The following is a 27148-nucleotide window of genomic DNA, read 5'->3' as shown; positions in this document are numbered from 1 at the left end:
TGATGTAGTTGTGATGCATGCGTTTCCTCGCCCCAAAGAACCTCATAACATGAACATAGAGCGCACAAACTCTCTAAAGAACATTTATTGCTCTCCACAACTGACTGCAGTTTGATACAAAAACCGCATTGCCATACAACTTCAAAACAGAAAGCGTGACTCATTCTTTGCTTATCCCCAGAAGGAAGAGAAAAACGATACATCAAATGCAACATAAATAAAAGCAGAAAGTTTTTGTTTCAAATGACAAATCCCAAAGAAATAATGGCTACCTTTGACCATTTCTATTTAAATGTTGGACCCCTTTCCAAAAAGCCATTTTTGTCAACGGTAATACAAATCCCTTTTAATATAGTATATGTAACAAAACAAGTAATGTTTTGGAATCTAGACGTAAATTATTTTAAAAACTGTGATACACAACACCTCCAAACTCTCATAATCTGCTTTCGTGAGTCTATGGATGTACAATTAGTAGTTAAGCTGGTAGGTTGGTAGGTTCTTCATTTGCTACGAAACAATTCAATTCATACTTACTACATAAAACCTCAACTTTCGGGTGATGACGCACTCAGTACAACAGGATGTCTTTCGTGTATTTGTATGACAAAGAGTGGGCGTCAACCTAGATGAGAAATAAAATGGCTAAGTGTATAACTTGCACATCAACAGAGTTTGATGTCCCTGGATGGGTTGATTGCCTCAACACAAAAGGAGAAGAAATCTTAGTCATGCACAAATTGGTTTTCCTTTAGCTGGTAGAGGACTATTATTCAATATTAAAATGAGCATTCTGGCGCTGTCATTGCTCCCTTGGTGTTGTCAAATTTGGCTCGGGTGACGGGAACTGCGTCGCTCGCTGTGCTACCAACAACATTGTTACTGCTCACCTCGTAAAACGTGGTGAACTGCAAAGTATTTATGCACATATGAAGGAATGTGAACAGGAAAGACGGGATGACGATCATTCTTTTGGCTGTGAAAATCTCCCAACCCCTCCCCCACGTTCCCTCACGTCACTTCTTTCTCCCTTTCCTCTGACCTCGCTTCTTTCGCCTCACGCGGTGCCTTAGGGCAAAAAAAAAAATCAAACCATTACTTTGAGCCACTGTGCGATGAGACCACTTGGCTTACCCTCATCTCTATCAGTGAGCACGAGCGCCTGGAGGATATCCGAGAGTGAGACGATGCCCTTCACCACATCCCGCTCGTCCACAACCACCAACCTGTGCACCTGGTTGACACACAAACGCAGTTTACATCAGTGGGGAAAAAAAATCTGATAATGTTCTGCTGTGACAACACAGATTTTTTTATTTGCTAAATGCATGGCCATCGCCGAAATCCTCCGCTGACTTCACACCTCAGCCTCCACCAGTCTGTTGATGATGGCTTCCAGCGTCTCGTGGCGATTGCAGGTCAGCACCCCTTCGAAGTACTGAGAGCGATGCTGCAAGGCTTTGGTCACGGTCAAGTCGAGGTTGTTGTAAGTCTTCTCTGCTGCCAGATTCTGAAGGGAGCACAATTTTATCGTCGTTACTTTAAGTTGACTAATGGCAACACTGATGTCGCATGAACGGGAAGCCGTATGTCTTATGAGTTACTTAAATATTATAACGTTATAGTATTATGGGGCATAATGGAAGACAAGTGCATGAAGTGGATTTGGTCATATTCATCAGCCTCAACTAATATGTTAAAAAGGTTCTTTCCACAAGAATAACAAATCCCTAATCACTCAGTTGCCCTTATGAATGAAGGAATCTCAACAATGTTTTATAATTCTTCAAAGTATTAAGAGCATTTTGCATCTGCGCTGTACAAAAGTAGACCTAAGTGCTGATTAATTTGGGGCGGATTAACATTGTTTGGGTGAACGCAGAATTGTTGTACACCGTTACGAAATGCATGAAAAATAAAATATGTTAGACACCAAATGAAAAGAAAAAAAACAACCCCCGTTTTATTTTTAAAAAAAAGCATTTCATCAAATGTTAACGCAATCTTTTTGAGATTGGGGGATGTTAATCATTCATGGATTTATGCAATTTATGGCAGGAGTTGGTTCCTCGCCACCGCAAAACTAGCACCTGAACACTGAAATGAGTATAGATCATCAATATTGGACTCCTGTAAACTTACAATGACATCAAATTTGGAGTAAATGTCCACCACTCGACCTGCACAAGAGAGAAGGATTTATTCGAAAAGGTGCACAAGATAAACAATTATGGTACACCTGCAGAAAATGTTTGTTGAAGATTAAATGTGAAAGAATTGTACTTTGAGGTTAAGTGCTTAACAGATGTACACTACTAAGTCTGACAACACATTGATTATGCCAAACGTAAATGTTTGGGAGTGGAGTCGGCCATATTTTGCCCACCCCAGACTACTATGTTCATGAGAGCAAAATACAGTTGCTAAGTGACGAAGTCCTACTTGGCAGTGCAGGTCCTTGAACATTCAACAATGTTTTTACATCAAGCAGCCCACTAACCTTTGTCATCCACCACGGGGAGCGCAGACACACGCTGCTCGACAAAAATACCCAGCGCCGTGTACAGAGGGGTATCTGTGCGCACCACTGCGATGTTCTGGAATGTCCCAATGTTCAGCTCCTCCAAAGTTTGACCCAGGAACGTCGGTTTTGGCATCTCCGATATCTGAAAACAATAACAGATGACCATTCGCACATTGGTACGATTGCATGAGCGCTCATCGGACGTGGAGAATAGAACGGTCAACGGCAGATCCTTTCAAAGCGGAACATCCAAAGTCGAACATGAGCTGCTTGTTGACTTTCAAGTTCAACCTCAATTTCAAACTCATACTCCCGAGTGCCAAGATTTGTTTGACTTTTGAGGCATATCTCTCCACAAAATGTTGGCATTGTACAACGTTTGGGGATGTTCCACATTGAAGGTTTTGTATTTTACATGGCCGAGGGGAACGTCAAATGGACGTACAAAGAGCTTCAAGAACTTGAGAATCCGCTTGTGTGTGAGGATGTAGAGAGTGTTTCCCGTCAGGGGATCGATGACTGGCAGTCTGTGGATCTTGTTCTTGAGTAACGAAGATACGGCGTCATACAAGCTGCAACAAAATAGGGAGGTAGGAGGATTGTTTGGAAACGGTAAGTCCCCGTAAAGTTAAAATGAATGTAAGAAAACTGCGTGTTACTTTGTCTTGCATCTTTCTCATGCCAACACACAACTGCATGTACGAGCTAGGATATATCCGCTTGAAGCCTCCGGTGGCTGGAATACATCCCATCGGGTCATCGCGGAGCTTTCCCAAGCTGCAACAAGGCACTCTAAAGCAGCCATGGCAGACTAATTTACTTGTCACTCTTCCAAGCCTCTGCACATTCACAACTAAACATTGAGGTGCTCAAAAGATGCCACGCCAGCGGACTATCCGAAGGGAAGGTGCATTTTTCGATGTGTGGGCCTGGCTCGCTCGTGAACTGCACGTCACAAATGTGGCAGATACAGTGTAGGCTACAAAAGCGCTCAAGTTCTTAACAACAGAAGAAGAGTGACTCATGGCGTGGCCCAAGTGCATCGCCGGGCCCTGTTTTTGACATGTCCAAAAACATTTGGAAAAGTGAAATTGTGAAAAACAATTTAGCTCTTTGTCTCCACATTTGAGCACTACATAGTTTTCAATCTTTGTACATTTTCAGCAATTATCTTCAAATATCTACAATGGCTTTAGAAACGCTGAACACACGTTACAGGGTCTTTACGAGGCTAGATTCAATTTTTTAAAAAATGTTAAAAACAAACCTGGCATTGGGGGATATGCTAACCAAGGGCTTGAAAGAGTCTTGAAGATACAGCTCTGTTAAAATAAAAGCGCCAATAAACCAGAGACAATTAACTGACTGAAATGACAACTAATTAAAATACTGTAAGAGGCTCGTCAAAACTCACACCTCTCCATGTTTCTATTTTGTGCTCTTCCAACTCATAAATCTGCACCTGAAAATCAAAAACACAGAATTCTGAGATCAAGCATCAGTTCTCCCATTACAACACCACATCTGGATACGTGCGGTCTTACCAGAGGAGATTTATAGTAGCGATGAAGGATGTTAATGAAGTCTGTGATGGTTAGCATGCCTGTAGACAGCATCAGCATCTCGTTTTTTTTGTTGTTGTTGTTTTGATTTGAACAAACTGAAAGTATGTGAGATAGTTATATGGGAAATCTTACCAACAAAGCACTGTTTGTTACTGTCCCATAGGGGAGCTGCCCTCACCCCATTGGAAACAAGGGCAAAAAATGCCTTCTTGACCTGTGGAATTAAATAAACATTTTTTTTACGCCACAAAGTTCTTCTTTAGTTGGTAACATGCTTTTTTATAATAGCCCAAGGATCAGAAACAACAGCACCACACATTATGTTGTCCCCGCCACGAGTGGAGGCACCACCTCAACTGAATATCAAAAAATAAATAAATAAATAAAAAGCCCCCCCCCCCATCAACAATATCGCTTCACATTTGAGGGTTAGGAAACTCACTCTGATGACACCATTAGCTCATGATTCCCAAAATATTTCTCCTTTCAGATACACCTCTACTTCAGTTCTTAATGATGACAGACTTGACGAAGAGAATAAAAAGATGATATCCGACCTGGAGGGATGTGTCGAAAACCACCAATTTGGAGCTGGTGGGTACGAGATCATAACAGCGATGGGACTTCATGAACCTGGTGTACACATTATGCTCAGGATCTGAAGGGAAGAGCGAGACACGGGGTGATAAGCCTTTTAAATGTCATCATTATGTCGTTTAATCTCCTACCCTCAATCAGTGGATCCTTTTTGCTGTCAAGATCTTCAAGAGTTGCCGGAATCTGAAAGAAACAAACTTGTCAAAGCAAACTTTAACCATCAGCCTAATCATAAATAGGCATAATAAACAGATGATTTAAAATGTCACTTGTGACTCAAATGTCTGTATTTTGAACTGTGGCCCTGAGTAACCTCCATTCCAATGAACTGTACGGACTAACTATTAAATGTCAATGAGTTACATATTGCGTGTTTGCTGTATTGACACTCACTCATTCGCTGGAAATCTCTGCTCCAGTTTCCCAAAAATAGCTCTCAATCATGTGCACACAAACATCTCCTTTAAAGTCATACTTCAGCATTGCTGGATTAAAACATGTTGATTCAGGTATTTGAGCATTTAAAAAAATCTATTTCAGTCTACGGTCTTTGAGTAATTTCACAAAGCTAATTTTCATTTCTTTCCTATGCTTTTAAATGCCTTTAATTTTTTTGGGCTACAAATAAGCTTCAATGTTGTCAATATATGTTCTTTTTGTAATTTTAATAAACTACCGGTACTTGGAGTTGCCCTGTGTCTGAAATGTGCTCTATAAATAACGTTACCTTACGGGCCACATAATAGCTGGTCGCCAGGATTGTAACTATGCTGAATCAGTTATACATAACTTGGTTTTAAGTTCAATGTTTGGATCACACTGGGTACAGCCTCCAAGCAAAATAGAAACCAAAGCTTGTCTTGTGTAAACAGCAACAGAGTTGAACTTTTGAAATACAGCGATAGCTTCAATCTGCTTGGTGGGAAAGTGAAACGTTGGCAGATTCTTGTGGTCACTTTTTTTTTTAGAAAAAAAAAGCACATAGACAAGTATATTTGTATCACTTTGAAAAGTGTTGATTATTATGTTGTAAAAAAAATTATGGCATTTGGTTCAGTTTTGAATACATCTAAAGTACAGGAGAGGCTCTGCAAGGTTTTTATGCTAGCCCGAAATTGAGCTGCAATGTGCTTGTTCACCGAGTGGGCTTGCGGCTAGAATGCAAGGCAGTTGTGGGAAGCCTAATAATTAACCGATCACATACATCATTTCCTTTGGCATTGGAAATTAGGAAATAACAATAACCTGTGTATCCACCTGTTCCTAGCCATAGAACAACATAATAATAGGTCTGTGTGAGGGGGCCACATTTCATACGCAGTCATTGCTGAGTAAAATGAGACGAGATCCTCTTTATCTCATTAGACTTTATATTTTTTCCAATGTAGAATGTGAACCTGAGCTCGATAAAGATTGGGAAAGTCTGGTTTAGTCAAATTTTTAGATGCAGTCTTGAAAAATGCATCGAGGCCTATTAAATGAACGTTGTGTCTTTGCAGATGCATCACTTTGAAAAAACAATGTTGACCGACTGGGAGAATGACACTCGTTGCTTTACGGAGTCCTGCTTCGAACTCCAAGCTAATGACGTTAGCATTGACCAGTCAAAGCTTGCTGAGAATACATCACACTTACAAGGAGAGACGATTTCTTTCGTCCAACAAAACTAAAGGGACATTTGGGTCACTCAATAAACTCACCAATTTCAGCAACAATAGGCAACAGACACGTGACAATAATGTCACATATAACGACCTACCTACTTCGCAATGTAATTCCAAATAGTTAGCATCGTTGCTACTGTTAGCATGTGTCAGGTAAGGACGGACAACGTGTTAAATAGTTATACTGGAAAATATAAAAGTTTACCGGTGGACTTACACACTCCATATTCCATTCACGGTGTCACTGTCACGTCTCCTCCTCAGCCTGCTAGATTGGGTGACAAACAGCCAAGTAGTCGCAAATTCGGCGCATCAGCTACATGTCGAACCAGAGCATCCTGACTGGTTGAATGGTCGTTACCGTAATACTGGTAGAGTCAGCGCAGTGAAAATATGTACTCGAAAGGGGTTGAGCCAGAGGTACTGTAATAATAATTATACTGTATATATATATGTGTGTGTGTGTGTATACATACATATACATCTTTGTGTACTTTTTCCTTGGCTTTATTGGTGATACCCGGAGAGGGCCGTTGTATTACATAATGGTTAACTTCAGACAGTGTCTGTCGATGTTTTATGATCATTTCTAAATGGAAATAGCTTTTCATTTTAGCTTGGAGGTGTAACACAACAGAAGGTATCAGTTTCAATTTTACGTTTATCTTGGGAATAATATGTTTTTTCTTCATTGCGTGTGGCCAACTAAATAAAAATGAGATACAAAAAACACTATCACGAATGAGTAACAGATTTTATATACAAACTGTTTACAGCAAGATTTTTATATGAACGCTGACCATTATGGACATATTGGCGTCCATCTTGTGCACAACATCACCACCAAGATCAACACCCATGAGATCAAGTTAACAGACGGAAGAAGAAACCCTGTAAGAGCACCTTTGGTCATGAAGGAAACCAGATGTGGGAGTTTCAAAGATGTGTAAGGCACAAGACACAGCATGACCAGCCTCTGTCCATCGTAAAACTACTTACTCTGCAAAGCACTTGATAAAAAAAAAAAAAACAACAACAAGATATTACAAACTATATGAGGGAAAAAGATGAATGTGTCAAGCAATTATAGTTCACAGACAAGTATACTTTAAGGCAACAAGAGCCAAGACAAACTAAATGCAAAATTGCATCTCAAGTGTTTTGACAGTGATTGTTAAATCCAGAGTTTAGATTCAATCACGTGCATGAGATCACGGCTTCATTAACCTTGAAATCATGACAAATTCATTGACAACAAATGACAACTCACCCCATTCTTTTCATTGTATTTTACAAAAACGTCAAAATGACGTGATAAATTACTGCTATGCACTGCTCTAAAGTGGTGGAGGACACAAAGCTGGCATCACTCAAAAAAACTAACAAAACAAAACCTCTTCTATTATTAATTGATTAAAAGCCATATGTGGCAAAAATTGAAGCGATTTTTCCAACCTATACCAAGTTGATCTGGGGGTTCCATATCATCTTAGTGGTGATAGAAAAGTTCAAACTATAGAAATGAGGGCATCGGACTAATCTGCTCAGCAGAAAAGCTCACAGGCGAGTGGCTGGTATGTATAAATAGCTTGAAAGGAAACCGATAAATATTACAATGGAAAGAAGCATGGAAAGTGTGTTTTGTGAAAGCTCATAATCGAGCATCCAAGGCAGTCCCACCACTGTGATGTAATCAACCACCACATTTACAGAAATGTGAACCGAGGCTGCACCGCTGTCAAGCGCTCACCACCACAAGACACCAACCACTCAAATATTACACAAACCAATGTTGTCTCAACATCAGGCATTCACAAATAATTACCATTATCAATATATATCAATAACAAGGGAATTTCGGATGCAGTCCATGAAGATCTACGTTTTCTGGGCTAAAATTATATCCATCCAAGAATTAAACTATTTATAGCAAATGTCCAATGAAGGTGCTTCTCTGCCTGAGCTTCTTTTGGTGGAATAGTTTAATATGAATTAAAACTGGCAGCACTGCCGGGTCTTGTTGTTGGCGAGGTCTTCAGAGTGGTACGCTGGTGGAGCTGTGCCTCTCCTGTCTTCAGCAAGTGACTTTTACCATATCCTCAATGCACTCTTACATCATGGCACACCTCTTTACCTCCGGCGGGGCATTCCCATCGGCTTTCTCCATCTCCAATATGATTCGCTTGAAAACCTCCACGGCGGTCTGTAAGGCAGGAAGAAGTATGAAGACGGCGCCAATAGAGACCTGCAAAAAAAAAATGAATGCGTGGAATGACCTCATTCTCCTTGGCTGAAGATTCCATGAAAGCAGCACCCCAGGAATCAGCAAGCTTCTTTCCCTCATCAGGCTTTATGACCCTGAGAAACAAGACAGTGAAAACATCGGTTATGAAATTACAAAGGCACACAGTTGATACAAATGTCATGTTTGATGAGATGATGGACAAAGAAAGTGCAGATTGACAGGATCTCATAGGTAAAAGGTGAAATTGTGGGAACTTTGTTTTTGACCTTAGGACAAGTCACGATAAGCTGAGAGGGAGAAAACAACTCGAAAACGAAATTGGAAGGATGCAAAAGTTTAGGATTTTGGTGTTTTCATCAGAGTAACAATAAGACAAAATATTCCTGATATAAACATCTGAATTAAGGTGAACAATTAACTAGCCGCTTTTTTTTTTTTACTCGTTTGAAAGCACCACATCATAAAGTTGCTCTGAGTAAACCATTTGATTGGCTGAGTTTGAGCTGCGCATTTCCTGTGTAATAATAATACAGTAATAATACATTTCATTTATAAGTGTCTTTCAAACATATATTTACTTCTCAAGAGATCAGAAAAGGCGATTGTAACAGCACAAAAGATACATTGGTTAAATTACAGAAAATCATACAGATATAGTAATAGTAGTAGGTCTGGCGCCTGGACTGGACTCCACTATATATACGTACTGATTATTACAGGATAAATCCACTGAAACGTTTTTCGAACAAGGAGAAATAAATATTGTGCTTACCTTTCCATGTGGAGATCTTTTTTGTTTCCAACAAGCACAGTTGGAACTCTAAATAGAAAACAATGATGGTGAAATATTAATAAAAACTATATTGTGGGGCCATTTTGATAGTAATGACAACAAGCACAGTTGGAACTCTAAATAGAAAACAATGATGGTGAAATATTAATAAAAACTATATTGTGGGGCCATTTTGATAGTATTGAACTTAAAAAGAGTTGAGATAACTTACTGAATTTTTCCAACCATATCCAGCAGCTTGTCGTGTAGAACCTGAACGACTTCAAAACTGATCAGAGAATAGAAACGGCTTGTTGATTAAGTCAAGTCAAGTCAAGTCAACAGTATTTATAGAGCACTTTCAAACAGCCATCGCTGCATACAAAGTGCTGTACATGGAGCAATTTAACATGCACAATAAACAGTAAGACAAATCGGTAATAAAGGCGGTAGAAAGCACCAAACAGTAAAACCAAGAACAAATCTAAGTCATGCTGAGTCGAATGCCAAAGAATACAAGTGAGTTTTGAGGAGGGTTTTGAAGATGGGCAGCGAGGAGGCTTGCCGAATGTTTAGTGGGAGGTCATTCCAGAGAGAGGGACCAGCAACAGAAAAGGCTCGATCCCCTCTGAGCCTCAGTTTAGTTCTTGGTACTTCTAATAAAGTCTGGTCCACAGACCTGAGGCGCCGGGCAGGTGTGTAGGGGCGGATGAGCTCAGAGAGGTAAGGTGGCGCGAGATTATTCAGAGATTTGAAAACAAATAAGAGGATCTTGAAAATAACTCTAAAATGAATGGGGAGCCAGTGAAGGGATGCCAGAGTAGGAGTTATGTGCTCCCTCTTACGAGTACCAGTCAAGAGGCGAGCGGCGGCATTCTGGACCAGCTGAAGGCGCTTAATGGAGGACTGGCTGACTCCAAAGTAAAGGGCATTGCAGTAATCGAGCCGGGATGTGACAAAGGCATGAATTACCATCTCAAAGTGTTCATGTGAGAGGAGAGGTTTTATTTTGGCCAGCTGTCTAAGGTGAAAGAAGCTGGATTTAACAACGGCACCAATTTGCCGATCGAGTTTACATAGTGATTGGCTCAAAGATACAAAGCCTGATCTTAATACGTCATCCCGTTTTTAACTTGAGATGAGAAATGAACACAGATGATAAAAACATGCTTCAAACTAAATGTTTTTTATTGATATGTTAGAAATTCACAATGATCCAACTACATACCTTTTCATGGATGTCACAGAATAAACAAGGACATAGCCGTGGATGTCCATTGAGTGGGAGTGGGGAAAAATTGAGTATTCATCCTACAAATGATAGCATGCCATATAACATATTAGTCTCAAGCACAGGACACAGTATAGGCAATTCGTCATTGATTTTTATAAGTTTACAATCATCAAAACTTAAATATTGCTGCAGTTTAAACCTATATGTCAATATGGCGCTAAACAACTCACTTGTCCAGCTGTGTCAACCAGCTGAAGATTGAAGTCTTGACAATTCACGCTGACCATTTTATTGAAGGCTGGGAAAGGGAAGTAACAGTTATATGTAGAAGTATTTCTAAATCACTAGCAAATTTCTTCATACAGTGGCCTCCACATGTATCAATGTTGTGCCTTGATTAACCTATACTGTATATCAGTTCTCGACTGCATGGTTAAACTTACTGTTTTCAATTGTTGGGTCATAGGAGTCGACAAACTGTCCTTCCACAAACTGTATTGTGAGAGATGACTTTCCTGCAGAAGGAAAATGGACATGTGACTTGTCATTTGTGCTTTAATAATAACAGTGTATAGCAGCCTTTTCCACAAAACGTTACACAAATGCATGTTATTGTCTTTAAGGAGTTGTAACGTCATTTTCAAGTTGACAAGTGCCAAAATGGTGGCCCTCTGAAATGGAAAAAAAAACGGGCAGATTTTCTGTGTGCGCCTACAGCCGCTCTGACCATCCAACAAACATTCAGCCATACACCAGTGTCAGTGGCACTTGAGGCAAGGTGGGTGAAGTGTCTTGCCCAAGGACACAGCAACACATGACTTGGACAGAGCAGGGAATTGAACAGTGGACCTTCCAGTTACTGGATGACCCGCTCTACTTCTGAGGCATGGCTGAATATACTGATTGTACAGTGTTAGAAAGGTAACACATGTAAATACAAAAAAAATGTTCAATGAAACTATGAAGCTGATATGCACTTTTGTCTTTACTGTTAAGGAAGAAGTCTATTTCAGAGGGGCACGACGATTAGCTTGGTCAATGGGTGCGATGAACAAAGCTGTGTCAAAATGCATAATTGTTTGACCCCCCCGACCCCAATACAAGTTTAAGAAATCTTGCTCTTCACATATCATTTGCATTAGACTGCCACACATTTTGTGTATTGATCGCTCGGTTGTCTTAACTATTCTGGCCTAAAACATGAAATAATCAATAACTTAAAAAAATGGTACTCAAACACGTCTGTGGAGACATTTACATATGTAATACCAAGGCAGCATTAAAATAATGCACTATTAGAAAAAATGTGTCTTTATATCGTTAATAATCATATGACAAAAAAATGACCCATTTAATTTGTGACACATTATGTTTATAGGAAATAATGTGGAAATAATGTGTTCCTAAGAGGAATGCCACGAAACCTTTACCGCACTCAGGGTGCGGCTCCAGCCAAAAGTACACTTATTAGATTTGTGAGTAGGAAAAGCACAAGTGTAATGAAAGCAAAGCAGACCGCGTGTTGCTGAGGTCAGCCTGACACAAGGAAAACAAAGCCGGGACTTTAGCCAGCTAGCTAGCTAGCCAGCTAGCACAGCACGAGCTTGGGAGCTTTACTCACCAACAGATCTGTAACCGATCACAGCAATCTTCCGGTACTTCGGCTGCGGCATTGCGGCGGAGACGGCGTCGATTACCTTTTAAATGTGTAGCAGGCAAAGCTATTTTGACGCTCTAAACTAACTTTTATCGCCACATTCGGCTCACGTCACGTGACAACAACAAACTTTTTGGGAGCTCTCTGCTGGGCCTTTACCAGCTCGAAGCAGTTTCACCACAGGAAGTACACCGTGTACTTTTGAAGGGGAGAAACACTTGCGCTCAATCCAGTACAGTATGTGATATCGATCGATAAATCGAAATCTTAAAACGATATCCCGAACTTCAACAGTTAACGGGATATTTTATCTCCAACGCGGTTACAACTCGCAGGCGATAGTAACGGAAAGTGTCATTGTGTAAGCACACCGTCGTAAAAGGCAGCTCTTACGTCACACATTCTGCAAAGCTAATATACGGCAGCGGGGGTCGCTCTGAGCTCTGCAACCCACTGACACGAGTGTTGTTTAGACCGCTTTCAACTCGACCTTTCCAGACAAGACAAATACTAGAACAAAATGTCAGAGGTGACAAAAGTACCCACCCGCTTTCACACGGTTCATTTTCCATGCATGCACTGTATGTTCTGGGATTCAATTTAGACAAGCCATCCTCTTAGTAGTAGTGTGTATTTAAAATACAACCAATTTATTTCGATAGCGTTTTCACAAGAGCTGCAGCTGCAACAAACCGCGTCACAGAACATTTAACACGACTTAACAAAAATGGTGCAACAGAACACAACACATAACATGGACAATAACACAATGGTAACAATTACTACTGTAAATACGCCTTGTTGTTTGAGGCATATCAAACTGAACTATCGTTCCTTTCAAATTGTATTAATGGTCAATAAAGGCTTGATCCTAAATTAATGTTTTAGGAGAAAGAAAAGTGTATTTTTATTAACTCCATTGCAGATACAGGTCTTGTTTTTGCAGCATCAACTCTTTCACCGCTGCATGACTTCTGTTCCGTATATATTTACTATACGTCATGCTGATGCTTACTCTTACACTATTTTGAGATTTCCCATGACAATTCCAAGACCAACAGGTGCCCATTTTCGTGGGAACCTGTGCAAATGTCACGGACAGGTCTGTCGACTGTTTCAAACTACCCGAGCAAACACCGTCTCCATGTCCAATAAAAATACGCATTGGCTACTGCATATGTGACTTGGACTATTTAATACAGACTATTCTTGATTTTTGGGACTGTTTCAAACTCCACGGTGACCACTGTCACAATTGCCTGAAGAAATACTTTTTCTTAGTTATGAAATTTTCAACATTACCACCTGTTTACCATTTTCCTTGATTTTACACAAACTTTGTAGCACCTGTATGAAGAAAGTTTGTATATTTTCATTTTTCGTGTTGTTTAAGGTCCCTTTAGCAAAAGTATTCAAATGTCCGCATGCAAGAATGGCATTTAGGGTACAGTATTTGCATTGCTGTCAAATATCAAAATGGATGAAAATTGACGAGGTTCAGAGTAATGATTAAAACAAAATAAAGTTAGCCTTAGTTCGACTTTAACGCTATTAAAATGTGTCCTTTGTGACCAAAAAAATATTACATAGCTAGTTAATCAAAAACAGGGCAGAGCTTTTAGTCCCATTACATATTGTATAATGCATTATTTTTGAGACACTCTAACGTTACGGACAGTTTGAACAGAACTGGACTTAAATACCGGAAAAGAAAAAAACTACTTTAAATTATTAAATTAAAATGTGTTGGACACAAGTTACATGAAATTTGTACTTAAATGTTTAAAAACAATCACTTCTTTAAGTTTAAATGCAAATGTAACGTAGTCTATTTCACATACATGGTAAGTGCAACAAAACTGTAATGGACAATGCTTGAAAGGTTCCAAACAAATGTACTCCAGGCACGTCAAGCCACTGTCCTGCCTGTATTCCATCTCTCGCGGCTGCAACACACCTGATTCAAATGATCAGCTCACCAGCCAGCTCTGAAGCAACATTAGAACGATCCTGAGTGTTTGAATCAGGTGTGATGCTCTGGGAGAGCTGGAAAACAGACAGGATTGCGATAGCAGCCCTTGAGGACCGAGTTTGGAAACCCCTGGCTTAAAGACTGTCTGCATAGCAACAAGCTATATTGATTGTATTGTATAATTTAATAAAAGTCATGAGGTTTGTATGGATATAATTATCAATATTTATGACACACTCGAAATTGTGACCGGAAGTAGTTTGGCGTGTGAGGTAGTGCTGCCGGCTGGGGATGTCATCGTCGTAAACCCAAACAAGCAGATGCAAACACCGAATAACCTCAATCGTCGCCCTCGCCAGGCATTGGTAATTTACCACACATATACGGGGAGTGGACTCATTAAATTTTCGGACGTCGTTACTTGAATCGAGGAGAACATGTTCTGTAGTTCGTCCGTACCTGTCTGCTCATAGCATTCGGCGAGGCTGCGGGTGCCATAGCAACCATTTCGGAAACACTGGCTGCCGTAGTTAGCATCGAGCGGGCTAAATGTAGCATTTGTCAGTCTGAGAACTTATCACGCATGTCAGTCATTGACATTGCACCGTTCGGTACCTAACTTTGATACCGCGATATTCAGTGAGCGAGCGTAACAAATACCAACGTCGTCGTGTTGGTTTTAGCTGCTTTGGCTTCACATTTGCGCCAATCAAGCTTCGCTTAACTTGAACTGCCCAGGCCGACTGCTGATTTAGCTGTTAAATTACGGAGACGCATATGAATTCTTCAACGTTCAGAATGTGTATTGAAGACTAATTGATGGCATACGAGTATTCGATGATTCTGTCAGTGGTGGCATGAGAATTGCGAGTCAGTCGATCAGCTGATCTGTAGCCGCTAATGTTCGAGTTAGCTCTCGTGTAGCTGTTGGCACTGCTACAGCAATCGTACGATTAATCCCACTTTAATAACGGATGCCATCCTCAACATATTTGTATTGTGTTTAAATGTCTAAAAGCTAATTCAACAGTGCGGTGTCATGGGTTGACTCACTGCGATTTTCTCCAGTTCTATAGATGTAACAAGTGTAACATCAGTAGCACACGTTTGGTTTTGTAATGACAAGTTGATGTGGACATAACTCTCATTTCAGTACTGGGCCGAAATCTAGTATGGATGTTGATGACTGCAATGGCCAGTCTTACATGTCAGGTCAGCTATTTGTTTTTTGTGCATCAAATCAGACCATAAGTAACAATTTATGTTTAATTGTTTTTTTTGTATTTGCAGTTAGTGGCGACTCTTCAATGGAAAAAGAGTTTTCTGGGGGCCTTGGTGGTCCGACAGTAAGCACTCCAAATAGTAAGGAAACCTCACCTCACCGCTCACTTAGCGGTAAGTCATAAATACTGGACACTTAATTCTCCTTTTCTATGTTTAAAAAAAATGGGATTCCTTTTTTTCCCCCTCTCTTTTAGCAAATTCCATTAAAGTCGAGTTGTACAGTGATGAAGACCCCGGTCCTAATAACGATGATGAGCGAGTGGAACGTATAGAGGAAGGAGGCGTGGATCAGGGAACAGAGCCGCCTGGTCCCAGGGAGCTTGCCAATCATGACAACATTCGACTGCCCAGTGGGAAGCTGAAGTGTGACATCTGTGGTATGATCTGCATTGGGCCCAATGTTCTCATGGTGCACAAACGCAGTCACACAGGTAAAAAAAAGAAAAAAGAAAAAAAAGCTTCATATGTGAAATAACATTTGTTTTGTGTTGGCAAAACTGACATGTTTTGAATGTCTAAGTATTTGAAACACATGCAATATATGACTTGCTTTAGGATTGTAAAATTAGCTTATTTTCCCACTGGGTACAGCAACTACATTGGAATCTCAAACCCATTCCATTGAGGGATTCTGCTCAATCTTCTGATTAATTGTTCAGCTCCAACTATGACCTATGGATTTCTCATTCACAACAATTTGATCTTTGTGCAGGTGAGCGGCCATTCCAGTGTAATCAGTGTGGTGCCTCCTTCACTCAAAAAGGAAATCTGCTCCGTCACATTAAGCTGCACTCCGGAGAGAAGCCCTTTAAATGTCCTTTGTGTAGCTATGCCTGTAGAAGAAGAGACGCCCTCACCGGCCATCTTCGCACTCATGCCGGTAGGACATTTTTAGGTCGAGGTCAAGGTCATCTTTATTGTCAAATCAATCAAAAATAGGCCTAATAAGTCTGCCCCCCTCCAATCACTCCGAATAATGTATCTCTTGGCAAAAGGTAATGTCCTCCTTCCACTTTATGCTCCAGTATCCTCTCCAACTGTTGGGAAGCCATACAAATGCAGTTACTGTGGTCGCAGTTACAAGCAACAGAGCACTCTGGAGGAGCACCTTGAACGCTGCTACAACTACTTACAGACTGTGGAGTCAAAACAGCCTAATAGTGCTCAGCATCCAGGTGAGCATGGTTCATCTGAGTCACAATACAGCACGCTATTACAGATGCATCTCAAAAGTTACTGAGGATGCAACGATATCGACTGTAGAGTGCTCATACCCGTACGACTGCATGAATGCCACTTCACCAGCCAGACGTTTTCCATGTACATACTGTGGCAGCCTTTGCCATGCGTGAGGAGCTTCTTTGAGGTAAAAACGGATTGCAACACTTTTAGCTCACTGCGTATTCAACTATGCTCTGGTGACAATCGGGGGTACAGCAAGTCTCGAGTTTCAAACCCCAGCTGACTTCGGGTGAAAGGCGGACTAACTCCCGAACTGTTTGCCAGTCAGTCACAGGGCACAAAAAGAGACAAACAACCATCCACATTCACAACGTCACTGAGTGAGACACACAAGTCAGGGGTGTGTACCACTCTACCATCAGCAACTGAAAAAAGATTGACAAGTTGTTACTCTACACAAAAGATTTGAGTGAGACTTGTGCCATGTTCAAGAAAAGTTTGTCTCTGAATATTTGGTTAAAACAAAACACATTTTAACTACCATTTTGAGGCATAATGGCAATATCAAGTATCTGTACTCGGATTTGGCAATTACTCAAGTATTTTGTCTCAAAACAAGTGATAATGGTGCATCCTAAATAAATGCATTCACAGGTATTGCACTAGGTCTTTTCAAAATTAGAGTAGAAGTCATTACACAAGTGGGAAAACGCTTTACTCAAAAGCAATTCTTCCTATTTAATTTCTATATTTGGAAAAATCCATTTAGATTTATTTTAATGTAGTATTCTGACTTCTAGAGATGGTGAATTTGGGGTTTGTGATATAATCAAAATGATCCACCCATCCTTCTCTTTTTCCATTTTGCTTAGTTTTCATACTTGCTTTGGTTTGAAAATCTAGCTGGACTATTTAGGATCTGTAATCAGAGCAAATGTTATATATTCTGTGTTTTGTAGGAGAGGAGATTAGGGAGATGGAGTACATCCCAGACTCCCCGCTTCATGCCTACTCAGACAAGATGATGTTTGTTGATCGGCTCGCCAGCAGCGTCACCAAACGCAAAAGATCTATGCCACAAAAATTTGTAGGTGAGCATGTGGCCTCGGTTTGGTGAGGTCTGAGTAAATAGCCGCTTCATGTTTAGCCCTTAATAACGAGAAAACAAACTTTATGAACAAGGCTCACAAGGCTGACTCAAAGCAAAAATCAGGATGTACTTTTGGTGTTCGAATTAGTTTGCTGAAGTTAGTTCAGGAAAGTCAAACACACCAGAATTTTTACCACTTGACTCTAACCAAGATATTCCGGAAAAAAACTGCATCAAAATTAAAATTTCACACAGAACGTTGAGACTAAAGATGATCAAGATTGACATAAGAACATTTTGCAACGCTTCTGATTCATGTTAGCTTTTTTTACACTGTAGGACCGGTATCATCAAATGATGAGTAGTTTTTACTTATGTAGTGTTGACATTTATTAGTGTAGCAGAAAGGTTTCTTTACATTATATTGAAGGAATTTTTTTTAACTATAATACTAAAATTACAGCTCTCAGGAAAGTGAGGTGCATTTTTTTTAATTTTATTTTTTAAGGATCACAAAATGATTGCCATTTTGTACAGGGGCTTAGTGGGTTAAACATTGCATTTTGGGCTCATCCTGAAGTTGAAAAGTGGAACAATGCTATTGTTTCAATCTATGAGGATTTTATGTTCTAATTGCAGGACAGAAGCACATACATAGTGGAAATGCACCTTACGAGCTAAATGCTGCTTTGGACAAAGATGGAGAGACACATCCAGGAGACTTGGAAGGCCTACGCGTTCCTAGAAGAGAGTATGCAGGCAGTGATGGAGGAGGAGGGGGGATGGCGGACACCCTGCAGCCTCTCCATCTCCCCATCACTCACCCTTCGTGCTTATCCGAACTCCGATCGATGCACAGCGCCGCTTATGCGCCGGGCGCTCTCGGCCTGAGGCTGGACTGCATGGGGGCCAGTGTAGGGCTGGGGCCCGCCAATGTGGGGAGAAGGGAAGCGGCGGAGGGTCACGAAGACCTGCCCGTGGGTCGCAGTCAGGCAGCCTCCCCCACCAACGGTTGCCAGGACTCTACGGACACGGAAAGCATGGCGGACGAGCCGTGCAACAGCACCAGGAACAACGGGCATCATCTCCACAACACGGCGGCTCCTTCGCACTACAAAATTTGGGACGGACACAGCCCCGGCCACGCCAAAGACCGGGAGACCAAAAGAGAGGACGGAAGTCACCACGCGCCCCCTCCGTCGGGCCTCGCCCCGATGCCCAGTTCACCTACGGCGCCCTCGTCCACCTCAAGGGAGACTCTGCGAGTGGTAGACGGTGAAGGGCGGACGGTGCGCTGCTTCCGATGCGACCACTGCCGCGTGCTCTTCATGGACCACGTCATGTTTACCATCCACATGGGGTGCCATGGATTTCGGCAACCCTTCGAGTGTAACATCTGCGGCCACCGGAGCAAAGATCGCTACGAGTTTTCTTCGCACATCGTCCGTGGAGAGCACATCCTCGACTGAGGAACAGTCCCGATGAGCTCGGCCTGGCATGGTTTGGTCTGCACAGCACAAAGGAAATCCATTATTTATCCTAATGCACTTTGAAAATGTCTCTGAACATGCACTTTTCCCATCCACACAATGTGCCTTGCGCCCAAATTCAGGATTCCCACCTAATGCACATATTGTGGTTGACCAATCCGACCTGAAAACTCTTGAGCACTTTAACAGATTCTTCATCCCAAAAAGTCAAATGTGAAGACCCTCGCCTCATTTGAAGAAATGACCCTTAAAAACCTCTCATTAACATTCACTATCACGTTTTTATGTCCTAATTTTAAGTGCAGACCAAATGAAAGAGCCAGGTCAAAGTTCATGAGATGTTTAGAAAGTTGTCTGTGAATCATAAATGCACTTTTTGTTTTGTGTCAAGTGGTAGGCTGATTGAACTGAGTGTACGTATGTGAGATATTGTTAGTTTTCTGGAAATCGGTAGACCGTGTGAAGGCCAATGAACAATGGAGGCCTTTACTTGGATGACTTGTGAGCGTTACCTGTCTGTTTTTTTTAAATTTGTTCTATAACTGCTTCTGTTGCACTGATACTTGCCAGAAAATCCTGAACATATTAAACTGTTTTATAGACTACATTCACAAGCTGCACATTTCTCTCAAAATATGAGGAAAATCCATCACTGCCGCTCAAGTGGGAGAAGTGATGATCTTATGTCAAGAAATAATGTAAATGCAGTTACAACTTGCTCTCATTGGTTTGTATTGTGCCTTCCCTCATCGTGAAATTCAATGACTAGAGTTAAAGCTATTAACTAACAATCATGTCCTCAAACATACGAATTCATGTTGGAATGAGTTACCAAAGAATTTAAGATCTCAAGAAGTGTCTAATTTGTGCATACACAGGCAGGAATTATAAATATAGAGCTACACAAGAGCAAAAACTTCCAGCTTTTATCAACAGAAATGTAAACTATGGCAGTTTAGGCATTATGTGTTCAAAGATTGGATATGGGTGGCATTGTTTTTTGGGGGGGAATGGATTCTGACTGTTCTTGCAACTCTCGAGCTATAATTTGCAAAACATTAAGCATAAGCCAAGAAATGATGACAGAAGCAACAACTGTTTAAGAACCTGCCTGAAACCTGATCAAATTGTGTAGGTAATTTTCTGACCCTTTAACAGTTACCAGAATAATGCTGAAAATTATGTAAAGAATGAAAAGAAATAGCGCTCGTGATTGATTCCAAAGAGCAAAGGATATTTTGTCGCTACATTGTGAGAAGTGTTTGGTGGTATTTGTCTATACAATGTTGCCTAAGTAACTGCAAGAAAAACCTTTTTTGCTCACTTGGTTTAAATCCTGAATGTGGTTATGGTGACCTTTATGGTTAAAGGTCATGTGTGGACAATTTGAAGTTGGCGTTATTAATTATAAGACATGATTGCGCAGCGGTCAAGCACAATTCTAAACGCAAGACAGATTAAGGCTCCACTATCAGTCATTTTTTCATGAAAGTTAGCTTACCTTACATTAAAGTGATCACTGTTGTACTGAGAAATGTGTTTTTAGTATTTAAAAAAAGGTACTCTGCTTGTGTAACTAACGGAAGGGGCCCATGATGCTGGTTTGCTTCCTGTATGTAGTACTTTTCATATTGTGCCTTCATTCTAGTGTTCTGCAACTATTCACCGTGTGCTACAACAGGCCAGCTTTGTGAAATGCTCACCACCAGCTTTCCCCTTGCTAGGACCATTTTACTTTTGATTTCCAGATGCCCGTAGGATACAATGCTGCTGCTAAGATCCAAAGAAATCTCCCTGCAGACATGAAATCTTTGCTGGCTTTAAGTGTCAAAATATTATTTTCAAAAAGCACCCATCGTTACTCAAAATTTTTATTATGGTATTTGCCTTCAATGGGAATGGTGTAATTGTACAACTCTCAACTTAATTATGCTTCAGACCCTGATGCATGTGCTCCCAATCCTCAGCTCACAAATATACCACATTAAATGTGATTTTTCAAACGCTGATGTTTTTGTAAGTCTCTCACCTCCTGTAAATAACCTGAAATCGCTTTAAATTAATGCAAACTCTTAAATGTTGACAACAGTTATGCATTTCGCTACTTTGATCTTAACTACTGTAAGTTTTGTACTGTAAGGATTCACTCCAAATAAAAAGTCAACTATTCTCTTGTCTTGTGAGTAAATGAGAGATCATACATTCAATCAACAACTTGGGAAGACTTTGTGAAGATTTTTATTCCTCATATGTAAAGCATGTCATTTACATGGGCTTTGCAGGAGCTCTCGGTGCACCAGCCTATCACAAAAAAAAAAAAAAAAGTTAGATATGGTGATTGCAATGTATGAGAAACATTTCTTTTTAGCAGTTCCTTACATTGGGCCTGAACCTGGGTGGCGGTGTGCGGTCTTTCCTGGCCTCACAGGAGCGGTTCCTCACCACCTTACTGTGGATGGCGCAGCTGACACAGTAGTGCAGCTTCACATAGAGCTTGGGCAGAACATATGCTACACAGGAGAGGGTGGTGGGGAAAAGCACATAAGCAGTGGAATGTGTATTGCTGTTCTTGATACGGACGAGAAATTGCACTTACAATCAAAGACACTGGCCTCTGAGATGTCTCTAACGGCTGCAGCCTCCACAATGTTCCTGATGACAAATTTCTTGATGGCCTTGTCCTTGGGGACGCAGCGGGCACAGTTGGTGCAGCGGATAGGCTGCACGTGCCCGCGGCCCTTCTTGGCACGACCGTTGTTCCTTCTCTTCTTGGTCTGAAATGCAAAATATAAACATCCATCCATCCATTTTCGGAACCGCTTGATCCTCACTAGGGTCGGGGGGGGGGGGGGTGCCGGAGCCTATCCCAGCTGTCTCCGGGCAGTAGGCGGGGGACACCCTGAATCGGTTGCCAGCCAATTGCAGGGCACACAGAGACGAACGACCAAAATATAAACATTTGGATTTAATTCGCGGTGCAACTATGGTTATTCAGTACACATAAGACGGTTGACTCATAAAACCATTGAACAGTTTAACCGTATACATTTACCATCTACCGTCACATCCAAATTTGCTACTGTGACATTTCACATGACTGATTTTGCATCACGGCAGCAACCACGCTCTAAATTCAGATATAAAACTGCTCCAAGTGATAGATTACATTGTAATAAATAAATGAAAATTGTAAAATAATTGAGATATTTTAAAGCTTTAGACAATTCTACTTTAGTATGTCACTCAAATGCATCTCACAAGATTTAGCTTTATCTACCGCTCGCTAAGAGAACACATGCAGGGGTATGTTAGCTTGCTAAACGCTAGCATTTAGGCCCCGACACCTTTTTAAATGTTTTAATGTGCTTTAAACGGCAATATAACACATCGTGGTGGGTGGTTGTGATGTTACTAACTTCGAATATATAAGGAGGAGGTATTTTCCGATAAATACATCGGTTTATCTAGCTTTTTACCAACCGCCTACCGCTGTAGTGAACTCACCATGTTGCACGGGAAGCTGGAAAGAGGGCAGGAAGAGGTTGTACCGCGCAGAATAGTGCATTTCCGCCTTGCCTGGGGCACCAAATTATTGCTCTTAGAGTAAAAGAAATACATTTTGGGTGTCACATTTTATGTAACTGACATAATCTTATTTTTTAATCTTTTTATTTGATTTTATGTTAAGTTTAAAATGAAATGACCAATTTATTGTCGCGGAAGGATATTACCGGTGTACGCATCCGTGTCGCTACGGGTAGTAGAATTACTGTATTCCAGATATCAATTTGAGAAAAAATAGTGCCGTAGTTCAGCATGACCGCTTTATGAAAAGTATTATTTCGTAAATAATTCTTTTTTAATACATAATATAATAACAGCAAAGATGTCAGATTCATTTTATATTTCTGTACTGCATGGCCTCGAGTCAATTACTGTATAACAATTGAATCTTATACAGTATATATAATGAATGAATATCAACCAACCAACACACGAGTTTAAAATTAACTATAAAGTCTGAAAAGTATTAAAAACTGTGGGGCTAATACTGTGATATTCAATCAATTAAACAGGTTTTACTCCCTTTGATGGAGGGGATGTTCACCGTACAACTTTTTTTTCACGAATGATAACTGCAAAACAAAACAGTAATTCAACAATAGAGTAAGTTGTGACTTCGTAACAAATACAGTACCATGTAAAAATATAGGCATTGTGGCTTTTAAAAAGCTATTCAATCGTAGTGTATCTTTTTTTTCACCTTTGAAGGATGTGATCCTCTTAAAATCAAAACAAACAATAAAGACCAAGACACCCACACTGGAGGGATTCATAAGAACAAAGATTTAATTTCCCCATGTGATAATTGTTTCGCTGACACAACTCTTAAAATGTGAAGGTTAAAGGGATAGTGTAAAACACAATGTCTAAAAAAAATGCCGAATTGTATATTGTGTGCGTACAAATCATCAACCAATATGACAGATTCTTACTCAATACATGCAATCCAAAAACACAACAATAATTCTTGGATTGAGAGATGTGCCCTTTGTAATTTGGGTGCGTCACACAGTATATTCAAACTCACGGAGGCTGAAAATCTGTCAGAGATGCAACATCTACAGGCAGTGTAAACATCAGTGTCACCGAAGCTACTTACTGAACAATCAACACCCATTAAATTGAAGAGATGTCAATTCCAGGTATAAATTTACAACAAAGGCATGTTTTACAAAATCAACACAAAGAACACATTTTTTATTTTTTTTTATTTAAATAGTTCATTTTCCCATTCTTATTTCTTCTTGCTCTTTTTGTCCTTGGCCTTCTTTTTGCTGGGTTTTGGGTCTTTGGCCTTGTTGTAGAGGTAGAGTCCCACTAAGCCGAGCAGAGTGGGCACCAGCGCCAAACACACAAGGGGGAAAACGTCGTTCACCATCTTCTGCCAAGGCGTTTGCTGTGTCAGCGAGATCACCTCCACCTCAAACTCGAGGGAAGCGTCGCCTATAGGGCACATTGAGAGCAACATTGTTCCTAGATGCATGTTTCAAATGATGGGATTAGAGCAATCAGTGGGTGCTAACAATAAACCAAAAATGTGCCTCTGAAAAGCCTCACATAATCCCCAAACACATGAAAAACAACTTTCTTTTTACAAAACAACACATATAGCATTGTACAGAATCACATTGACAAAAATGCATGTGTTTTGTGTTCTCTACCTGGAATCGTAGGAGGGTAACCTTTTTTCCCATAGGCGAGGTGAGATGGAATTGTGGCTTTGATTTTTTGCCTGGAAGAGAGTGGCAAAGCAGCAAAATAAGTATAAACTAAGTCTGTACTTTACAGAGTCCATCATTAGGGCATCTGAACATTACTAAGTTTTCAGCACAACTTTGTTGCTGTTTTTTTTTTTTTTAAACTAACCCTTCGCACACGCCGATCAAGCTTTGTTCCAGACCTGAGAGGAAATAACAAACAAAAGGCAAAGTTAAATCCCCAAAGTGAGTATATTCATTTCCGGAATAAATGTGTTTCAATGCACCCAAATCAATAAATTTAGCTCTGAACCCACCAGAAATGACAGTCCTCTTTCCTAACTCGACAACAAGAGGGTCCCGGGACAGCGAGGAGTCGATGACTTTGCCATCCATCAGTTTACCCTTGTAAACAGAAGTACAACATTGTTACCGCTTCATGAATACTACCTCGGTGCAATTTCCTTTACAACAGTGGTGCATTTGATCGGTAATTTTTAGTGACATTTTAAAAACAAATCTCAGTGGAATGTTTAAGAAAATCCCCCCACAAATTTAACCCACGGATGTTCCATAATATATAGTAGTAACACATATTACTTTAGTATGGCCCTGCCCCATGGGAAGAGATGAAACGGCCCCTGTAGGAAAAAGTTTCCCCACTTTGCTGTGAACGCTGACACATGATGTTATCAAGCTACCTTGCTGGTAACATTATTACAGAATATCATGGTGGCTCCACATGGATGGATAATTGTGGATACAGTGTCTAGAGTGGAGGCCAACAGTAACAAATACAGTACAGTGATGCTTTTGTTTTGTGACCACTCTCGTTACTAAAAACACATTTATCTAAAATCATCTTTCCCCATTGAAATGAATGGAAATGCCATTTATCCATTTCAGCCACCCCAAAACACCAACAAAATGGTGTTCATTCATTGTTCTCCTCCTTCTGGATTGCACGCTTTAGCCACTAGGGGAAGATATAATACATAGAAACATACTACAGGTCGGTTTGATGATGAAACCAAAAAAAACATTTCAAATAAACTGCAGTAATACAATTGTTTTTTTGTTTTTTGGAGAGGATAAATAATATATTTATACGAGCATGGTATGTGCTGTTTGCAGGTCGCAATCAATTGTAAGATGTTTGAAGGTTTATAACTACTGAATTATCGATACTAGTTTTGTCATCTCCATATAAGATTTCCCATTTTCTGTTAGCAGTAAGATAACGGACGTTCGTAATTTAAAATTATCGTTAGCCGTGAATGGCTGTCAAAATGTTAGGAAGGAAACACTGCACTGGGAAAACTCTAAACTGATCCACCAGTCTGTACAGTATAGAGAATGAATGAGAATGAATGAATGCAATCTGATGATTGATGGACATCGACATAACGTATTGTTGACGGTATTAGTGGAACAGTGCCGATTAACATTGAGTGTGCGTGTCAGGTTTGTGTGCGTGTGTGTGTGTGTGTGTGTGCAGCAGAGCAGTCAGAGAGCCAGCCTGGCAATCTGAACGCGTGGATGAGCTGCTCTCGTGTTATTGCTGACGTGTTGCACACAAGGGCCACCACACTCTCACGCCACACAACAGCAGTCGACCGCCATCGCATTGCCGAGGCTTTGTTGACGCACCAAATACACGGTAGACAGGATATTTGGCTGGAATGGTGTTGTTTATGAATCGTGTAGTGCTTTTGATTGTCTTACCGTATAGTGGATCTGCAACGTGTCTCCCATTGTGGAGAGTACGGAGCAAGTTTCGGGTTTCAGCTTGGGGCAAAATAGTTGACCGTTAGTATTGATTTTGTTCAACGCATCGTTAATGTTGCATGGAGCATAGCTTTCCACTCACCAAGGTCTCCACCTGCACCTCCTCGGCTGCATTTTCGTCGCCCTGCGCAAGTCCCCCCGTGAATGTGAAAGCTGCAAGCAGCAGCAAAACAAAGCTGCCCTGCATTGTGAACTTCTGCGGGGTGGGGGGAAAAAAGCAGACGTAAAAAAGCTATTTCCGTGGAATCCGCGAGCGAATTCGTCTGCCTGGGCCCTCAGGTGAAAAGTGCCCGTGCTTCCGCTGCTGCTGTGTTAAAAAACGTGCAGAGATCAACCTCAGCAGCTCGTGGACGTTGGCCCCGCGACGCTTGGCTCAAAGGGATGAGCCCGCCTCAGACCTTCCGCTAACATCACACATCTGCACATTAGCAGAGGATGCGATGCTCCTCAGGTACGCTGGGGGCGCTGTGGTGTTTGAGGCCTGCCACGTAGCCTCTCTCTACCACCGTGCCTGCCTTGCTATACATTGGAAATGCCTGGGTCAGTCGAGAATGAAGACGCCAGAGTGGGATAACTCTACTTTGCGTTTATTTATTTGTTATATTAAGGACAATACATAAAGAACGTTCAAATAAATATGCCACCGCTAAGAGGAAGGCTATTTTTTCCTATGCAGAGCTCAACAGATGGTAACTGTCACCAAAATGAATAACAATAAAAGACAAATAAACAACAATACATTTGCTAAAATTACTATTCAGCTAAAATTACACATTTCCCCAAGAATAACAACACATTTATTCTAAACTCAAATGTACTTTAG

General features: G+C 40.8%; 5 protein-coding genes across 7 annotated transcripts; 1 reads left to right on the top strand and 4 right to left on the bottom strand.

Annotated features, from left to right (window-relative positions):
- Nucleotides 1-67: 67 nt before the first annotated feature.
- prkag1 (protein kinase, AMP-activated, gamma 1 non-catalytic subunit) lies at nucleotides 68-6713 on the bottom strand. 2 transcript variants are annotated; one of them, XM_086118249.1, is made up of 13 exons: nucleotides 6568-6713; nucleotides 4818-4869; nucleotides 4647-4747; nucleotides 4222-4303; nucleotides 4069-4127; nucleotides 3941-3986; nucleotides 3792-3846; nucleotides 2970-3096; nucleotides 2501-2666; nucleotides 2143-2180; nucleotides 1364-1510; nucleotides 1135-1234; nucleotides 68-1068 (listed from the first exon to the last, which is right to left on the bottom strand). In XM_086118249.1, the coding sequence occupies exons 1-13, from the start codon at nucleotides 6574-6576 to the stop codon at nucleotides 1058-1060; spliced, it is 993 nt and encodes a 330-aa protein (XP_085974375.1). In that variant the 5' UTR covers nucleotides 6577-6713; the 3' UTR covers nucleotides 68-1057. The 2 variants fall into 2 exon arrangements, with proteins under 2 accessions (XP_085974375.1, XP_085974374.1); XM_086118248.1 differs by having other exon boundaries at nucleotides 6556-6701.
- Nucleotides 6714-7090: 377 nt separating this feature from the next.
- On the bottom strand, nucleotides 7091-12634 carry rhebl1 (Ras homolog, mTORC1 binding like 1). Its single transcript, XM_086118502.1, has 8 exons — nucleotides 12223-12634; nucleotides 11045-11116; nucleotides 10832-10899; nucleotides 10596-10678; nucleotides 9600-9656; nucleotides 9368-9415; nucleotides 8627-8708; nucleotides 7091-8553 (listed from the first exon to the last, which is right to left on the bottom strand). Exons 1-8 carry the CDS (start codon nucleotides 12272-12274, stop codon nucleotides 8461-8463), a joined length of 555 nt encoding a protein of 184 aa, XP_085974628.1. The 5' UTR covers nucleotides 12275-12634; the 3' UTR covers nucleotides 7091-8460.
- A 1860-nt stretch (nucleotides 12635-14494) lies between these two features.
- LOC147201321 (zinc finger protein Eos-like) lies at nucleotides 14495-21445 on the top strand. Of its 2 annotated transcripts, XM_086117981.1 has the most exons (8): nucleotides 14495-14595; nucleotides 15384-15442; nucleotides 15521-15625; nucleotides 15709-15945; nucleotides 16227-16394; nucleotides 16540-16689; nucleotides 17656-17787; nucleotides 18426-21445. In XM_086117981.1, the coding sequence occupies exons 2-8, from the start codon at nucleotides 15403-15405 to the stop codon at nucleotides 19253-19255; spliced, it is 1662 nt and encodes a 553-aa protein (XP_085974107.1). In that variant the 5' UTR covers nucleotides 14495-14595; nucleotides 15384-15402; the 3' UTR covers nucleotides 19256-21445. The 2 variants fall into 2 exon arrangements, with proteins under 2 accessions (XP_085974107.1, XP_085974108.1); XM_086117982.1 differs by lacking the exon at nucleotides 17656-17787.
- Nucleotides 21446-21498: 53 nt separating this feature from the next.
- Nucleotides 21499-22900, bottom strand: LOC147201320 (small ribosomal subunit protein eS26). The gene is made up of 4 exons (XM_086117983.1): nucleotides 22781-22900; nucleotides 21873-22050; nucleotides 21656-21786; nucleotides 21499-21577 (listed from the first exon to the last, which is right to left on the bottom strand). Exons 1-4 carry the CDS (start codon nucleotides 22892-22894, stop codon nucleotides 21542-21544), a joined length of 459 nt encoding a protein of 152 aa, XP_085974109.1. The 5' UTR covers nucleotides 22895-22900; the 3' UTR covers nucleotides 21499-21541.
- A 708-nt stretch (nucleotides 22901-23608) lies between these two features.
- fkbp11 (FKBP prolyl isomerase 11) lies at nucleotides 23609-26758 on the bottom strand. The gene is made up of 6 exons (XM_086118859.1): nucleotides 26408-26758; nucleotides 26263-26325; nucleotides 24855-24942; nucleotides 24707-24740; nucleotides 24502-24572; nucleotides 23609-24283 (listed from the first exon to the last, which is right to left on the bottom strand). The coding sequence occupies exons 1-6, from the start codon at nucleotides 26510-26512 to the stop codon at nucleotides 24075-24077; spliced, it is 570 nt and encodes a 189-aa protein (XP_085974985.1). The 5' UTR covers nucleotides 26513-26758; the 3' UTR covers nucleotides 23609-24074.
- Between the last annotated feature and the right edge of the window lie 390 nt (nucleotides 26759-27148).

This window comes from Hippocampus guttulatus, chromosome 8 (assembly GCF_054856545.1).
Source record: "Hippocampus guttulatus isolate MCC_2025c chromosome 8, RoL_Hgut_1.0, whole genome shotgun sequence".
Lineage (NCBI taxonomy): Eukaryota > Metazoa > Chordata > Actinopteri > Syngnathiformes > Syngnathidae > Hippocampus > Hippocampus guttulatus.
The sequence above is the reverse complement of the archived record's forward strand: the minus strand, read 5'-3'. Positions and strand labels throughout refer to the sequence as shown.

Bases quoted from the DNA above. Each gene is read 5' to 3' on its own strand.
- prkag1 (XM_086118248.1), bottom strand. From the start codon at position 6,576: ATGGAGTGTGTAAGTCCACCG. The intron at 4,748-4,817 runs GTAGGAGATTAA...TCTTCCCTTCAG, and splicing joins AAAGGATCCACTGATTGAGG to ATCCTGAGCATAATGTGTAC. The intron at 4,128-4,221 runs GTAAGATTTCCC...TGCTGTCTACAG, and splicing joins TAACAAACAGTGCTTTGTTG to GCATGCTAACCATCACAGAC.
- rhebl1 (XM_086118502.1), bottom strand. From the start codon at position 12,274: ATGCCGCAGCCGAAGTACCGGAAGATTGCTGTGATCGGTTACAGATCT. The intron at 10,679-10,831 runs GTGAGTTGTTTA...TATCATTTGTAG, and splicing joins TGGTTGACACAGCTGGACAA to GATGAATACTCAATTTTTCC. The intron at 9,416-9,599 runs GTAAGTTATCTC...TTTTCTATTTAG, and splicing joins GATATGGTTGGAAAAATTCA to AGTTCCAACTGTGCTTGTTG.
- LOC147201321 (XM_086117981.1), top strand. From the start codon at position 15,403: ATGGATGTTGATGACTGCAATGGCCAGTCTTACATGTCAG. The intron at 15,626-15,708 runs GTAAGTCATAAA...CCTCTCTTTTAG, and splicing joins ACCTCACCGCTCACTTAGCG to CAAATTCCATTAAAGTCGAG. The intron at 16,690-17,655 runs GTGAGCATGGTT...TGTGTTTTGTAG, and splicing joins TAATAGTGCTCAGCATCCAG to GAGAGGAGATTAGGGAGATG.
- LOC147201320 (XM_086117983.1), bottom strand. From the start codon at position 22,894: ATGTATTTCTTTTACTCTAAGAGCAATAATTTGGTGCCCCAGGCAAGG. The intron at 22,051-22,780 runs GTGAGTTCACTA...TTTGCATTTCAG, and splicing joins CCAGCTTCCCGTGCAACATG to ACCAAGAAGAGAAGGAACAA. The intron at 21,787-21,872 runs GTAAGTGCAATT...TCTCCTGTGTAG, and splicing joins AGAGGCCAGTGTCTTTGATT to CATATGTTCTGCCCAAGCTC.
- fkbp11 (XM_086118859.1), bottom strand. From the start codon at position 26,512: ATGCAGGGCAGCTTTGTTTTGCTGCTGCTTGCAGCTTTCACATTCACG. The intron at 26,326-26,407 runs GTGAGTGGAAAG...TTTTGCCCCAAG, and splicing joins AGGTGCAGGTGGAGACCTTG to CTGAAACCCGAAACTTGCTC. The intron at 24,943-26,262 runs GTAAGACAATCA...TCTGTTTACAAG, and splicing joins CGTTGCAGATCCACTATACG to GGTAAACTGATGGATGGCAA.